Source organism: Colletotrichum scovillei (genome assembly GCF_011075155.1).
Source record: "Colletotrichum scovillei strain TJNH1 chromosome Unknown Contig00009, whole genome shotgun sequence".
Classification (NCBI taxonomy): Eukaryota; Fungi; Ascomycota; class Sordariomycetes; order Glomerellales; family Glomerellaceae; genus Colletotrichum; species Colletotrichum scovillei.
In genome coordinates this window covers 2,206,463-2,221,020 of record NW_023336267.1, presented here as the reverse complement: position 1 = coordinate 2,221,020, position 14,558 = coordinate 2,206,463, and the positions used below count along the sequence as shown (strand labels likewise).

The following is a 14,558-nucleotide window of genomic DNA, read 5'->3' as shown; positions in this document are numbered from 1 at the left end:
CCGCCGGAGGGTTTTCGTAGCTGCAAAGCTGCATCTGTAGCGAACACACGTGCCTCTGAGTGCAGCTGTTGATAGGACAATGGCTACGGCGCTACGTAACGGGACTGTGGAACTTTGCGGTGCTGGGACGGGAGAGTGGTGGGGCCGCGCGAGCAACACAGGCCAAGCTTCGCCTTCTTGCAGGTGCCAAACCCCATCGTCTTCAACTGTCACTCACGACCTTACCTCTTTATCTCTGGTTAGACTGGTGATTTTACCCACTTCTGCGCTTGAACTAGACGACAGGAATTCGCTTGACGGGAAGAGCAGGAAGAATCAAGACCGAAGCAAGGAAGCAAAAGACGAGGGGTTTCGTTCGATATCCCCTGTCGCGCGCCAGCCACATCAACCAGCGTTGCCTCGTTACACCCGAACCCGAAGCTTGTTTTTTTTCTAGTCACGACCTACCCCTTCGACCAACTCGATCGAGATTTTCCACGGCCATACTTCCCAGCTCACACCTCTGCTATCCTTGGGGACCCAAAGCATTCTCGACTCCCAATATCCCGTATCGAAGCGACTGAAGCGACACTCCCGTCTATCCCAACCTCGATCCCTATCTACCGCCAACCGTCGCGATGCGCTTCGGGAAGACACTGCGGTTGGCCGTGTACGCGCCATGGAAGGACAAGTACATCGACTACGCGAAGCTCAAGTCGCTTCTGCGGGAAGACAAGTACGATGACGAAGACGTTGCGTGGACGGAGGACGACGAGAACCGCTTCTGCGACGAGATCTTCAACGGTCAACTCGAGAAAGTCGCCGCGTTTCAGGAGCAGACCTTCAAGGCTCTGAAAGACCGAGTCGAAGCCGCGTTTGAGAAGCTCAAGGAATTGGCACCGCCGACCAGTGAGGAGGATGAGGGCGCGGAGAACGACCAGATCAAGAAGCCCGACGCTGCGACGGCGCAGAAGCTGAAGGACATTGAGACGGAGCTCGACAAGATCACGACCGAAATCTCGGAGCTGAAGAAGTACAGCAACATCAACTACACTGGTTTCCTCAAGATCGTCAAGAAGCATGACCGCAAGAGGGGCGATAGATACAAGGTTCGCCCGATGATGCAGCTGAGCCTGGCGAAACGGCCCTTCAACTCGGAGCAAGGGTACTCGCCCTTGCTCAACAAGCTGTCCATCATGTACTATGCCATTCGGCAGCAGTTGGACGACGGCGCCGGCGATGCGCAGCCACTGGATCTTGAGAGCCAGGGAGAGACGCGGCACGGCGAGCGGTATACCGCCCACAAGTTCTGGGTCCACCCGGATAACCTGCTGGAGGTCAAGACGTATATTATGAGACGTCTTCCGGCCCTTGTCTACAGCGAACAGTCAGCTAAGGAGCTGGATGGAAGCAATGACCCGACCATCACGTCGCTTTACTTTGATAACTCAAAGTTCGATTTGTACGGAAAGAAGGTGGAGCGCAAGGCGGAGGCGTCCTCGCTCCGCGTGCGTTGGTACGGCCAATTGAGTGCGAAGCCTGAGTTGTTCCTCGAACAGAAGATTGTTGGAGAACAAGGATCCAGCGAGGAGCGAAAGTTCCCCATCAAGGACAAGTATATCAAGCCCTTCATCGACGGCACCTACAAGATGGAGAAGACGGTGGAGAAGATGGAGCGTCAGGGCCAGCAGGCGGAGGTGGTTGAGAACTTCAAGAGCACCGTTGAGTCCCTTCAGGGCTTCATGCAGGAGAACAAGTTGCAGCCCGTCTTGCGCGCAAACTATGTTCGCACCGCTTTCCAGAAGCCCGCGGACGACCGCGTGCGCATCTCCATCGACACAGAGGTAGCCTTCATCCGCGAGGACACGCTGGATAGAGACAGGCCGTGCCGCGACCCGGCAGAATGGCACCGTCTTGATATTGACGGTCGAAACCTGACATACCCGTTCAAGGATATCAACCAGAGCGAGGTCTCCCGTTTCCCCTATGCCATTCTGGAGATCAAGTTGAAAGAGGACCCTAACCGTAAGCGTCCTGCGTGGATCACGGATCTGATGGCATCTCACCTGGTGCACCCCACGCCTCGCTTTTCAAAGTTTGTCCACGGTATCGCCTCCTTGTTCGAGGACTTTGTCAACAACCTGCCCTTCTGGCTGAGCGATCTGGAGGCGGACATCCGCAAGGACCCGCAGGTGGCTTTCGAGGCCGAGGAGCAGCGCAAGGCGCAGAGAGCCGAGGACGAGCAGGCTGTCGGCAGCTTTTTGGGCAATAAGGTGAGCTCGTATAAGATATCCAAGAGTTCGCCGGCCGGCCAGTCGTACCTCGCCAACAGAATGGCCGCCGAGAGCTCGCGCTCCCAGTCGAGACCGGTCAACGACGAGTCCCAGCAGTCGTCGAGCCGCCAGAACGGCGAGGGCTCCAACGGCCAGCAGAGGAGCTACGGCACGCTCTCGTCCGTGCTCCCGGGCTTCTCTCTGTCCAAGTACTCGCAGGCGCGGAGGGCGCAAAAGAACCAGCAGCAGCTGCCCGAGGGCGTCGTGGAGCCGACCGAGTGGATCAAGAACTCGGGCGAGCTCAAGATCGAGCCCAAGGTGTGGCTGGCCAACGAGCGCACGTTCCTCAAGTGGCAGCACATCTGCATCCTGCTCGGCGCGCTCGCGGTCTCGCTGTACACGGCCGCAGGGGAGAATTTCCTGGCCGAGGTCATGGGTATCGTGTACATCTGCATCGCCGTGTTTGCGGGCGTCTGGGGCTACGGCATGATGAGGCTGCGGAGGAAGATGATTATCGGTCGCAGCGGCAAGGATTTCGATAACCTTGTTGGGCCGCTGATTATCAGCATCGCGTTGATGGCTGCGCTGGTGATCAACTTTGTGCTTGCCGTAAGTCTGACCCTTCCGTTTGAACTTTAATCAACGTGACTCGTGAGTGAAGATACTAAATGTTGGTTATCTAGCACCGCTCCGCTATCGAGAGGATGGAGGCAGCCAAGGAGGTGCTCAACGGCGGTAATGCCACTGGCGAGCCTATCCGACAAGAGCTCATCTAAGGGGGAGGAGGGGTTTGTGAAGCAAAGTGGGAGAGGAAAAGCGTTGACTGATGGAGCATCTCATGAGATGCTCGCTTTTTTCTTTGTAAGCTGTAGTTTGTTTGCGTTTGCATGGTTTGGTTGGTGTGTTGCATTTGGATCGGTGCTCTTTTCTTTTTTACTTGGTATTGGTTATGATACTTGTCGACATTAAGGTAGAAGAAGCGGTGTTGTATGAGATAGATATGGTGTGATAGTCGATATTCTGTGTGTATTTTTGTATCTGATGTGACTTTGGCTAGAGTGAGGTGAGATGAGATTGAGAGAAGAGAGAGAAGACAGGCTGAGTGTCTTCCTGATGTTGGGATGCCGTATAGGCTTCGTGTTAGCTTGCGCTTAGACGGGTTTCCGTTTCGTGTGAGTACAAAGGATAGATTGGAAGGCAATGTTTCGAGTCGTGGTATCACCTAGAAGTTGCCTTGGCTATGTCAGCCAGCTGACTGTTTAGTTCTCTTAGTGTGTGACATCAGATATCAGGAAGGCGATGATTTTGGAGAGAGTACCATAGCAAGATTGTTCCGACCTGCGAGATGCCTTCAACGATGCCTATGAAAGCCAGAGGCGGAGTGACCATACCTTTCAGTCCTCTCACCATTCTCATGCCGTCAGGAACTGTTTGATTCATATCGATTACGCATCTTCGCCCCAGTACAGCACATCAGGCATAGGCCACATCATGCTGATTCAAATACTCTTCAAATACTCATTCTCATGAGACCCGAGCTCGCAAATAGCAACGTACTGCAGCGGAGCATCCCAATTTCATAGTCGAGAACTCATCGAATACCGCCGTCCGCGTGCTCCTTCGCGACGGAGTACTAGTATTTAATCCTGAACGGCCCGAATACGTTAACACCCTTCCTTCTATAGGATGGTGTGTGGCCTTGGTTAAGGGACATCAATCAAGATTAGCCTCGAGCTGGAAAGGCATGCAGCCCATTGGTGGGATCTTGCGCGGGACCTCATAAGTCGTAGCCTTCCCGCCATACCGGCAAGAACAGCAAATGGTACACCCACTGTCAGCTTGTAGTTGGCCGTGGAAGCTTATTCAAGGGAGTGGAATACTCGTGGAATGGAGAGGAGGGGTGATGTGCAGGACGAGGTTTATATTGAGATTGTCCATCTTTTAGTAAGGGTCTGTACATGATCCGGGGACTCCAGTATAACTACAACACAGGAAAAGGCCAGAACCTCGAGATTTAGGTCTCTGGACTGCGAAATGATCTACAAAGGTTCTAAAACATCCATGCTCTTCGGATCTCAAGGCCCTCGCGGCTTTTTTATTTATGTCAAGAAAGTGTTTGTGGTAAGAAGAATAGTCCCCTCTGGTGCCTCTTTGCTTATTGCAGCCGTTCTTTTTCACTTGTCTCGACGCACTCATCTACCTACACCTCGTCCCAAACGCCGCCTCCGTTTAGCACCTACTCCACCCAAACGACCTCGTTTCCCTCAATTACCGATACCATGCCCTTTCAGCTCCTTCAGCAAGGGTAGATCTAAAGGTTAGACAGGCGGAGGTGTCAAGTCGATGTTTATTGACGGAAGAGGTCGCTGAGGCATATGTTGTGCTTGTGGCGTGGGCATAGGGGGAGCTGATGCTCGCCCCATGTTATCCTGCTCTATACCTCGCTCCGTCCACTTTTGGTCCCTAATATCTTCAATTATACTGTCTTGACTCATCGGAGCAGCACTCTGCCTCGAATTGTCGTATGCGAGGTTCACAAAGCGAGATCTTGTGTTAGCGAAAATGTCGTCGCTTAGCGTGACTTGAAAATGAGGATCCTGATTAGAAGGCATATTGCGAGGCATGCCTAGTTGGTCGGGCATCACCATGTCCGCCGGCATGCCATTCTGCTGCAATTGCGGCGGTTGCTGTTGTCGTTGCAGCTGCAAGTCCAAGAATTCTTTTCGCAGTTGCAGGTCCAAGTATTCTTTTTGCAGTTGCTGCTGCTGTTGTTGTTGCAGTTGCAAGTCCAAGTATCCCTTTTGCAGTTGCTGTTGCTGTTGCAGTTGCAGTTGCTGTTGCAGTTGCTGTTGCCGTCGCCGTTGCTGTCGCTGTTGCTGTCCCGGTCGCTGTCGCCGCCCCTGTCGCTGTTGCCAGTTTGAGTGTTGCCGCATAGCGCGCTGCACCTGTCGGCTGATCTGAAATCCCAACTGCGGCTTAGACAGAAACCTTTCCTCCGTTGTCAGTTGCGTCGCCTGGGGCGCCTGCTGGGCTCCAACGTGTGTTGGTGCATACGCCGGGGAAGGCGCGAACGCTTCTGAGCTTTTGTAGTCCGATGTTTCTGGAGGACTCTGCTGGGAAACTGTGGCTAGTATAGGAGCTTGATTGCTTGCACCATACTGTAATTCTTGGCGATCCTGCTTGGCATTTGCTAACGACGTCGCAGGCGCTTGACTCCCCTGGCCCGGTCTCTGGGGAATCTGCCGAGGAATCGATGGTAGTGGGGGTGAGGGATGGCATCTTCTCTGGTGGTCATTGAATTGTCTTAGAGAGGTAAACCCAACATCGTTGTAGAAGCAGTCTTGTGAGAAGCATCGTAGTTTCTCTTGATGTCTCGCTGAGTGATCCTTCAGCTGTAATGCTGAGGAGTATCCAACCACAGCTTTATCGCATCCATAGATGGAACACACAAATGCGGTCGGGCCGTATTCTTCTTTGAAAGCAATTAAATTCTTAGCCAAAAGCCCTGGACAATTTGTCCCTGTCAAGAGGTCCACAACATACGTGTGGTACCTTGTTCTGACAGATGAGAGTAATGTGGCATCTCTTGGAGAGGGCACAGTCTCTGCGCAACAACAGTCAAGAGTCAGCAAATCTGCGTTGTGTCACAGACGAGTGGACAGCTATTTGTAAACGTACCAACAGACTCCTTCGTTGCTTTTCGAAGTACAAGGGTTCCCTGGACTAGTGCTCTTGCTGAGGGGAGGCTCTCGAGCCAATGTAAACGGGGATCAAGGCTTTCCGCATTGGATATTCGCGTGGCCTCTTCTCCCACCAGGCCGATCCAACTTCTAGCAAGCGCCATGAGTTGTCCTTGTATTCTCGAAGAATCGGGTGTGCAAAACCCTTGACTGAGCTCGAGATACTCCAGTAGGTGCTCAATCCAGTGTTCATGAGCGTAAGGAAGAAGTCCGTAGAAACCCTGTGCAACACAGTAAAGATGCTGCAGGCGTTCCATCGTTTCGTCGGCCAGAGCCAAGCTCTGTGTCAACTGCGCAATACAGGCAGTTGTGATATCTCGGCAAGAATCTTCCTTGTTGATGAACGGTCCACTGGATTGGGCTTGGAGAAACCTCGCATGAGACGTCAACCAATCTGAGGGCGTGGAAGTAGGTTACTTGGGACACTTACTTGGGTACTGTGGCGTGGATGAACACCATGGTTGCACCTGGACCATCCTCTATGAACGGTTTGCAAAGATCTAATACGTTCGAAAACGGTTTCGTTTTCTCATTGATTATGGTCGAATCGGCGTGGAGGATTCGACCCAGTCGTAATTCAAATCTCCTCATAGGCTGGCCGCCCTTCGAAAACACCATCCAGCCAAATATTCGTCGTAACTTCGACACATCTGTTGCCTGACAGCGACTTATGATGCTGGTGAGAGTCTTGTAATATCTGGGTAGAATCAGCCATGATACGAAGAATCGGAGAGGTTATAGAAATTACGCTTCTTCAAGGTCTTTTGGGAAGGCCTCGACACTCGATCTCAGCTCTTGGATACTGTCCGTCGTCTCCAACACCTGTAATACTAGATGGACCCATAGAAACATTCCTGCGCTGCCGTCAGTTTTTCCCATCTTCTTTTCGCGCTTAGGGGATATACTCATGCCTTCTGCTCTTTTGAGGATTGTTTCTCGAATTTCAGTGAACACCGATTGTGGAACGTGACCATCTAGCCCCTCACGGATGGTCTCCAGGCGGTTTGAGACAATCAAGCCAATATCCTTACAAACAGACGCAGACTGTTTCCCAACTATCAATGTTGGCCTGCCCTTCAAGTTCCTCGCTATACTCGGGATATCTTGGCTAGATATGAGCAATCTGAAGTTTTCCTGCGTCTCTGCCAGCTTTGTCAGGGTTTTGATTAATTCTCCGTGCTCCGATGACACAATCTCATCAATTCCATCGATGATCAGGCGCAAGTCGTCGAAGAAGCTGAAAAGTTTGGGAATAAGTTCTTTCAGAAATGATGTTGAAGGTGTTTTCCCAGAAACGACACACTCTTTGTACATGAACGATGCCGTCTCCGGAACAAGGTCCAGAATCTGGGCACATATGCTCCGTAAGACCTGTACGGTTACCCCATAACCTGTGCTATGATAATCACAGAAGAAGAATAAGCACTTCCATGTGGGGTTTGATCTGAGGAAGTAGATGAGTTGCGAACACAGGATGGATTTGCCTTTGAAGATCAGTCGGTATATCTGAATTAAGCCGGACGCAGCTTACCAGAACCAGGCTTTCCATGAAGCCACAAAACCGGCTTTCCTCTGCCTTTTTGGAGCCAAGATCGGACCTGGGGTGATCCAGTCACCCATTGAGATGTTCCATCGAGACAACGGTTGTGAAGGCGCTCAAGCTTTTCCTCGTTTCTGTCGCTCACTTGAAGCCACTTGTTGACAGCTTCGCGCTGGTAGAGCTCTTCTTTCTTTTCTTGATCTTGCGCCTTCTCCAGGGCTTTTTGCCGCCATTCTCTAGCTTGTACTATTTCATAAGAAGCTGCCTCCCTGTCTATGAGTTGGCTGGTTGTGTCGATGCTCTCAATCAATGAATCAAACCGATGCTGAAATCGACCCCAACAGGTTGAGAAGAGCATTACCCACCCTAGAAACCTATCAGCATTAAATTGCAAATGTGGCTCTTTTCTTGAGGACAACTTACCCGGCTTTTGTACCAGCCGGTAAGCATGGCAGTGGAAGTCAATGATGTCCTCGTATATGTGTCCCAGTAGTTGCTGGAAGTCGTGGCTGTCTGGGAACGCATTGCCGTATCGAGAGAAACGCGGAAGCGAGGCCCCGATTCGGCTATAAGCAGCGAGGATCTTATCCAGTGCATGAGTGTGATCCTGGGATATCTAAACGAATTGGCATTTTTAGCATTACAATACCTTAATCAAGCGGTAGATGCGAGTCAACTCACTTGAAGAATGAGCTTAAGGGGTGCCTAGATGGGTGATAGTGATGATCAGATCGTCGATCTTGGAAGCTTTTCTTTAGTGGAGGAGCTCACCCATATGTAAGGCAGGAACGGAACGCCATTAGAGAGGACATCGATTGGCTTCGTCAAACGATCAGCTGCGTCGAGGAAAGGTACGAGCCGTTCGAAGTTTCGTAACTTTTGACGGGAGGCAAGATAGTGCTCGATTTGACTGATAGCCTCGCGAACATCTTCCACACTCTTAACGTTTTCCACTCGCCGCGTCTCTTCGTCCGACAAGTGTGATCGGAAGCGCTCACACGCTCTTTGGAGCTGCAGAAGAGCCATGTTGGATTATCCAAACCATTTGCGCCCAGAGTTCCGGGATGCTGTTGTGCTAGAAATTGGGCACGCTCGGGTACTTAATATGTTGCTGGAGGATACAAGTGTGATCGGAAGCGCTCACACGCTCTTTGGAGCTGCAGAAGAGCCATGTTGGATTATCCAAACCATTTGCGCCCAGAGTTCCGGGATGCTGTTGTGCTAGAAATTGGGCACGCTCGGGTACTTAATATGTTGCTGGAGGATACCTGAGACTGTGATTGCGAATGCCTTGCATAGCCACGGGTTTCCTGAGTTGGAGTGGCGCAATACAGCCACCAATATTGGCATAGATAGGTAGGTGCCAATGGATCGACACCAACCACTCCAATGTGGAGCGGTGCTATATGCACTGCCCAGCGTGTCATTACACGAGGCTGACGTGCCCCTGGTTTATGCGAAGCGGTAAGGCGGAGCCTGCCTGCGATGTTCAATGACCAGTGGTTATGTTTACCCATAAGAGCCATCCACCTTGATGCTGCCTATCAGTTGCCAGTCTAATGCTTCGAGGCACACGGCATCCGGTTACTATTACTGGAAAGTTCTGGGAGAGAGTCGCGTCGCACAATTCGTTCCCCGAACCTCCTCGATGGCGTCGGATCCTCGTCATGGCATAAAGCGGCGGCGGGTAGACGGAAGCTCATTAGCATTCGGGTCAGTTTCCGTTGCATACCAATGTTTTGCCCCAGGAGACGAGAATCAAAGGATCAGGAAGAAGCCATCAGTGTTGTTCAATGATTTTTCTGTTGAAGCATATCCGCAGGTCATCTCTGAACGGCTTGCCTGCGAATTCGAGGGTCCTCAGATGCCCAATTTTGAGGACCAAATCATCTGTTTTGGAATGGTATGTCTGTTAAAGCTCGTTCAAAGCCTAGATTCTCCAAGACTAATCAAGAAAGCTCACGTCATTGAGCGCACAATGGATGACCGACATTGAGCGGACCCAAGTAATGAAGGTTCATCTGATTTTAGACAATGAATGGCAACTGGTGTCTTCAACACACCCAGATTTGCGCGCAGCTTTGGACCCACGCGGTCGTGAGTTGCTCGAGTTGTTTCACCGCGAAGGCATCAGCATCGATATTCTCGGGCTACCACCTGGGCAAGAGGTTGTCAACGATGATACCATACAGCTTTGGATAACGTTATACGGGTCACGGGAAATAGCCCAGGTAGTCGGGAGTATGCTGAAAGAAGCCGAGCTTTACCTACAGGACCCAGCTTTCTCCTTAACAGACGTCGAATACTTCAATCCGCAACGCTTCACAAATATGGAGGGAAGTAGAACGACCGACTTTCGAACTGTCCGTCCAGACGAGGACGAAGTCTTAGCTGGCATGGAAGAGACACTGTTGGCCATAGACGTGCTGAAGAGCGTCATTTCAACAACTGTGCGATATGAGACGAGCGGTTCATACTACCTTCAGACAGAACTGCAAAGGTGAGAACAAATACGTCTCAGCCGTTAAATGGAGCAATGCTCAAACCAGCTGAAACAAGTCACCAAAAGCAAGGCTTGACGTTTATGCTTGAACGAGAACGTGGATGGCGGCTACATGAACCTAATGGGGATGTATGGTCTCACCACATCGACGAGTTTGGGAGAACAACGTGAGAATCCTCTCTATCACACTGAAATTAAGCTGACTGTCCAGTTACATCAATAATGTCAACTCGTCGTTTCGTTGCACACCTCCTGCTCCTTTCAAAGGCGGGATTCTTGCCGATTTCATGGGTCTCGGCAAGACACTCAGTATGATATCACTCATTGCCCATGATAAGCTCTGGGACAGTGGATCGCAATCCGTGAGACAGGAACCGAATTCGCTAGGTTCTGGTGGCACCCTTGTTATAGTGCCTCTCTCACGTATGTCATTGAACATGTAGAGTCCTGCTTGAACAGAACTAACCAATCTGCGCTTTAGTTCTCGACAACTGGGAAAAGGAATTAACGAAGTACGTGATCTTACAGACCGAGAGCTTCGTGTATGTGATCGAGTAACAAATTTCCTAGACACCTTCGTAAGGGTCACTTCAACTGGCGTCGTCATCACGCGAAAACCCAACTGAAAGATGTGTGCCACTTGAGCACGAGTGACATCATCCTTACGACGTACACGACACTTGCGAAGGAGTGGAAAATTCATATGCAGACCAATGAGAGTCCGATTTTTTCACATGAGTGGCATCGAATCATTTTGGATGAAGGTATGTACCCTCAATTATCGTGCTCAACCTGCAGGCTGACTTATCAACACAGCACATGAGATCAAGGACCTCAGGACAGCAAAAGCTCAAGCCATATGTGAGCTAAGAGGTGAATGCAAGTGGGTGGTTACCGGAACACCAATTCATAACCGACTTTCTGAGCTCCACAGCTTATTTCACTTCCTTGGGTTGTATCCGTATGATGATAAGAAAGCCTTTGACAAGGACATAACGAACCCCTGGCTTCGCGGGGAAGAGACTGGACCGGAAGTGTTGAAGAAGCTTCTGGGCTTTGTTATGCTGAGACGTTCGCAAGACACGATAAACTTACCAGAACGACGAGATCACCGGCGGCACCTTCATCTCGGCCCCCAGGAGCAACGTATGTATGACGCCGTCAAGATTAAGACCATTGAGTTCATCGACAACGCACTAGCATCTCCTAGAGGTAAAGATAGTTACAGTAATGCGTTGGAGAAGATTAACGCTCTGAGGCTTGTCTGTGAGCTAGGATGCTTTCAGAAGCCGACATCTTCCACGCGACTCCTGCCAGGAACACCAGATCGACAGTCAACCCCACTTACACCCGGAAGAGAAAGAGAGGAGGACGAAGATATCCAGAATGGCACCATTGCCGAAGCGATTGACAATTTCTGTCCGCCACTACCTAGCCTTGGGTTTAACTGGACCCCAGAACCAAGTAGCATGCTCTGTGGTTCCATGCCCACAGAGCAATGGCCGACCAAGATTAGAGCCCTTGTCAACGATATTAGATGTTGTGTTCCGGGAACAAAAAGGTAACACCAAGGCCTTCCTTGCCTAAGATCACGTAGCTGACGGAGTCCAGCATTGTATTTTCCTACCGGACATCCATCCTCGATGTCGCGGAACTAGCTCTCAACGACGCTGGAATCTGCTGCGCCAAGATCGATGGCAAGAAAAGCTTAAGCAAGAGGAGTCGTATCATTGACGACTTCTCAAAGGCGGACGGGCCGTCCGTACTTTTGTTGTCCTTAGGTTGCGGCGCTGTTGGGTATGTCCAGCCCATTCTTTAGCGCTAAGTTGTATCACTATCACGCAACATGTCATTAACTCTAATGTCTTTTACATAGATTGACGCTTACTGCTGCTTCGAGAGCCTATCTACTTGAGCCGCAATGGAACCCGTCTATCGAGGAGCAGGCACTGGCGAGGATATACAGAATAGGGCAGACTCAAGAGGTCACAACCATTCGATTTGTGATAAGCAATTCCATCGAACAGGTAAGCAACGCTGCATGCTGGTGGAGAAGATTATTGACAGCCATTGTCATAGTATGTCTTGGATATCCAGAACGGGAAGCGTGATCTCATGAGTCTCCTGAGCTCAAAGCCTGCGACAAGTCAACAATTGACAGCCAAATTACAGGTAAGTCAGACGCTACCTTTCTATGCACAATGTGCCATCTAACGGATTTCAAAGCAATTGCGTCAGCTTCTTAGATAGGCATTATCCCAGAGATGGAGAAAGGACATCGTGGTCTCCTAGGGAGGGCATTCACGCTTGTCACCAATGGCCCAATTCTAGACCGATAGTCTGAGTAGTACGAACCAGGATAGATGCTGGATTGCATACAGAAAACAAACAAATCATGATGCAACCAGAACAGCTCATCATTATAGGCAGTGCCTTGGTTTGAAGGAGACGACTTCTCTCTCAGATGGCGTAATCCTCTCAAACATTTCTAACTATGAGAGACAAAGAAGAAAAGAAAAAAGAAATAGGGGAGGGAGGGGGGATACTGACCTTATAATTCACGCCCCTATTCGGATTCGAACAGCGCGCCCCTTGGACCAGCACGGCTTCATTGGAGTATTTCATATAACACGACTCTGCGTCAGAGTCGAAACCACCCGGCCAAATGGCCAGGTGGGTGCTGGTGACAGGAACTGTGATTAGACCCCTTAAGCAGTTCGGTACGTCACCTGGACAATCATTACTGGGGAAGAAGGGAAGTAGAGGTGGGAAGGTGCGCCTTCCTGACGGGGCGGGGGGCGGAGGCTCTGGGACAGGAGGCACTCGCTTGGCCGCACCTGGGCGGTATACGGTTCTAGCCAAGATGTCTGCTCCCCAAGTTAAGGTAGATGGCTTTCCCTTGGCGTCGAGTGATTCATCTGGTGACGTGAAGTAGACGTGCTATACTTGAAAAGACGGGAGTCGAGGAGATCTAGCCCACACGAAGCTTGGAGATGGCGTCGACGTTGGCATGCCCGACCACTCTCGACATCTGCACTTGCTACCTTGATAGTCTTGTCTTTAGGTAGTTTGCCAGTTTCACCAAGTGGGAAGAACCGTTGATCACAGTAACATGACAAGCACTGTCAAGCCGACAGCATTCTGAGTAGCCACTAGTTGACCCATGAAAATGACAGATTTAAGGAATGAGAGTGAACCGAGGTCTATATAACCAGTGATTCTTGTGGCGTGACGATTATAGCTGCCGATGTGTCTGTTTCTTGCCTGACAATCCATGTGTCTAGCAGAGAAGAGATAAAGTAGATCGTTCGTTTTTGGCATTGGAGGTAGCCCTTCACGAAAACAAGAATCAGGGGTTTGATCTTTCTTCTCTATTTCAGCACACCACAGCTTTGTATCAAGCTTCTTGTTTGGATGAGCCCTTTCTCTAACCTACCATGTAGAGACAGACGACCTTGTGGGTAGAGATGAAGAAGACATGGCCACGTAAACTAAATAAGTACGTAGCTTGAAGGCCCTGAGAATCGTCAGGAAGGTACCTCGGAATTCGATAGGCTGGAAAACCCGTCAGAGGCAAGAAGAGCGACGTATATGGCCACCTGCGTGCCTCTGACCTGCTCCTTCTAGGCCTCCGCCTTCCTTTATCACCTGCCAGAGGCCACGTGCTGAGGCCCACTCCTTCCTATGTTCGCGTTCCCAGATGAAGGATTCAACACAGGAAGAAGCCCATATAGGTTCTCTCAAATCCATTCCAGTCACCAGCCAGCAGGCGCCCCCTTGGGGGTCAGGTCAAAACTGGCTGGGTGGTGGAGTGGTTGAAGTCCACGAATAGCCTAATCGGTGAAGGCTCAGAGGTCCCGAGTTCAAGTCGACCAAAAAATCCAGCATATGCACCAAGAGATGTAGCCCCCGTTCGCCACCGGGGGGGTGAACTCTTTTGTTTTTTTGGTTTGTCGGTCTAGAGGCGCGTGTTATGTATGCCACCAAACCGGATCATCAACAGAGCTGGCAGTTGACCAATTTGGAATTCTGAGTACGTTTTCAGACCAAGGCTACAGAGTATTCGTAACCCCTTGTTGTCCGAACCTACACAATACAAGTCGACAAATCGGCAAGTAGCAATAGAGAGGGAGCCACTGCTACTCATCACCTGACTTACTTCGATTGATGTTCTACTGGCCAGCTATCAATTGCCGCAAAACACTTCCCGGTTGACGAACCACGGAGAAGAGCGCTGCCGGTGCCGCAAAAGCACCATCCAGGCACCATTTCCCCATCTAGGTCTGTGAACGCCATTTTGTCCTTCAGTACGCTTCGGCTGAAGATATCAAAGGCAAAACCGGCGAATGAGAACACAAGAAAGGCGTGGGCGCACTTACGGCACTGTTACAGCCGGAATCTACTACTATTGAACACCGTAGCCTTTACATACTTTACTGGTCCCAAAGAGTACGTAAATCATGTATCCAGGGGCTCAGGCGGGGTTCTTCACCAAACTACCGCGTCCAGCCGTGATCTTTCCC

The 14,558-nt window shown here is 50.7% G+C and overlaps 3 protein-coding genes across 3 annotated transcripts; 2 read left to right on the top strand and 1 right to left on the bottom strand.

Annotated features, from left to right (window-relative positions):
• Positions 1–200: 200 nt before the first annotated feature.
• HER10_EVM0013197 (VTC domain-containing protein) lies at positions 201–3,565 on the top strand. Its single transcript, XM_035482561.1, has 2 exons — positions 201–2,861; positions 2,936–3,565. The coding sequence occupies exons 1-2, from the start codon at positions 618–620 to the stop codon at positions 3,026–3,028; spliced, it is 2,337 nt and encodes a 778-aa protein (XP_035330302.1). The 5' UTR covers positions 201–617; the 3' UTR covers positions 3,029–3,565.
• Positions 3,566–4,386: 821 nt separating this feature from the next.
• On the bottom strand, positions 4,387–8,759 carry HER10_EVM0010343 (NACHT domain-containing protein). The gene is made up of 8 exons (XM_035479806.1): positions 8,304–8,759; positions 8,214–8,237; positions 7,956–8,148; positions 7,524–7,898; positions 6,741–7,476; positions 6,423–6,689; positions 5,931–6,364; positions 4,387–5,856 (listed from the first exon to the last, which is right to left on the bottom strand). The coding sequence occupies exons 1-8, from the start codon at positions 8,556–8,558 to the stop codon at positions 4,571–4,573; spliced, it is 3,570 nt and encodes a 1,189-aa protein (XP_035329968.1). The 5' UTR covers positions 8,559–8,759; the 3' UTR covers positions 4,387–4,570.
• Positions 8,760–9,038: 279 nt separating this feature from the next.
• HER10_EVM0008587 (uncharacterized protein) lies at positions 9,039–12,784 on the top strand. The gene is made up of 11 exons (XM_035478103.1): positions 9,039–9,435; positions 9,491–10,032; positions 10,092–10,202; positions 10,247–10,458; positions 10,517–10,547; positions 10,606–10,799; positions 10,852–11,596; positions 11,647–11,832; positions 11,912–12,062; positions 12,115–12,207; positions 12,262–12,784. Exons 1-11 carry the CDS (start codon positions 9,067–9,069, stop codon positions 12,283–12,285), a joined length of 2,658 nt encoding a protein of 885 aa, XP_035329750.1. The 5' UTR covers positions 9,039–9,066; the 3' UTR covers positions 12,286–12,784.
• Positions 12,785–14,558: the final 1,774 nt, after the last annotated feature.

Bases quoted from the DNA above. Each gene is read 5' to 3' on its own strand.
- HER10_EVM0008587 (XM_035478103.1), top strand. From the start codon at position 9,067: ATGCTGCCTATCAGTTGCCAGTCTAATGCTTCGAGGCACACGGCATCC. The intron at 10,203-10,246 runs GTGAGAATCCTC...CTGACTGTCCAG, and splicing joins GACGAGTTTGGGAGAACAAC to TTACATCAATAATGTCAACT. The intron at 11,597-11,646 runs GTAACACCAAGG...GACGGAGTCCAG, and splicing joins TGTGTTCCGGGAACAAAAAG to CATTGTATTTTCCTACCGGA.
- HER10_EVM0010343 (XM_035479806.1), bottom strand. From the start codon at position 8,558: ATGGCTCTTCTGCAGCTCCAAAGAGCGTGTGAGCGCTTCCGATCACAC. The intron at 8,238-8,303 runs GTGAGCTCCTCC...TCACCCATCTAG, and splicing joins CGTTCCTGCCTTACATATGG to GCACCCCTTAAGCTCATTCT. The intron at 7,477-7,523 runs GTAAGCTGCGTC...TGATCTTCAAAG, and splicing joins TCATGGAAAGCCTGGTTCTG to GCAAATCCATCCTGTGTTCG.
- HER10_EVM0013197 (XM_035482561.1), top strand. From the start codon at position 618: ATGCGCTTCGGGAAGACACTGCGGTTGGCCGTGTACGCGCCATGGAAG. The intron at 2,862-2,935 runs GTAAGTCTGACC...TTGGTTATCTAG, and splicing joins TGATCAACTTTGTGCTTGCC to CACCGCTCCGCTATCGAGAG.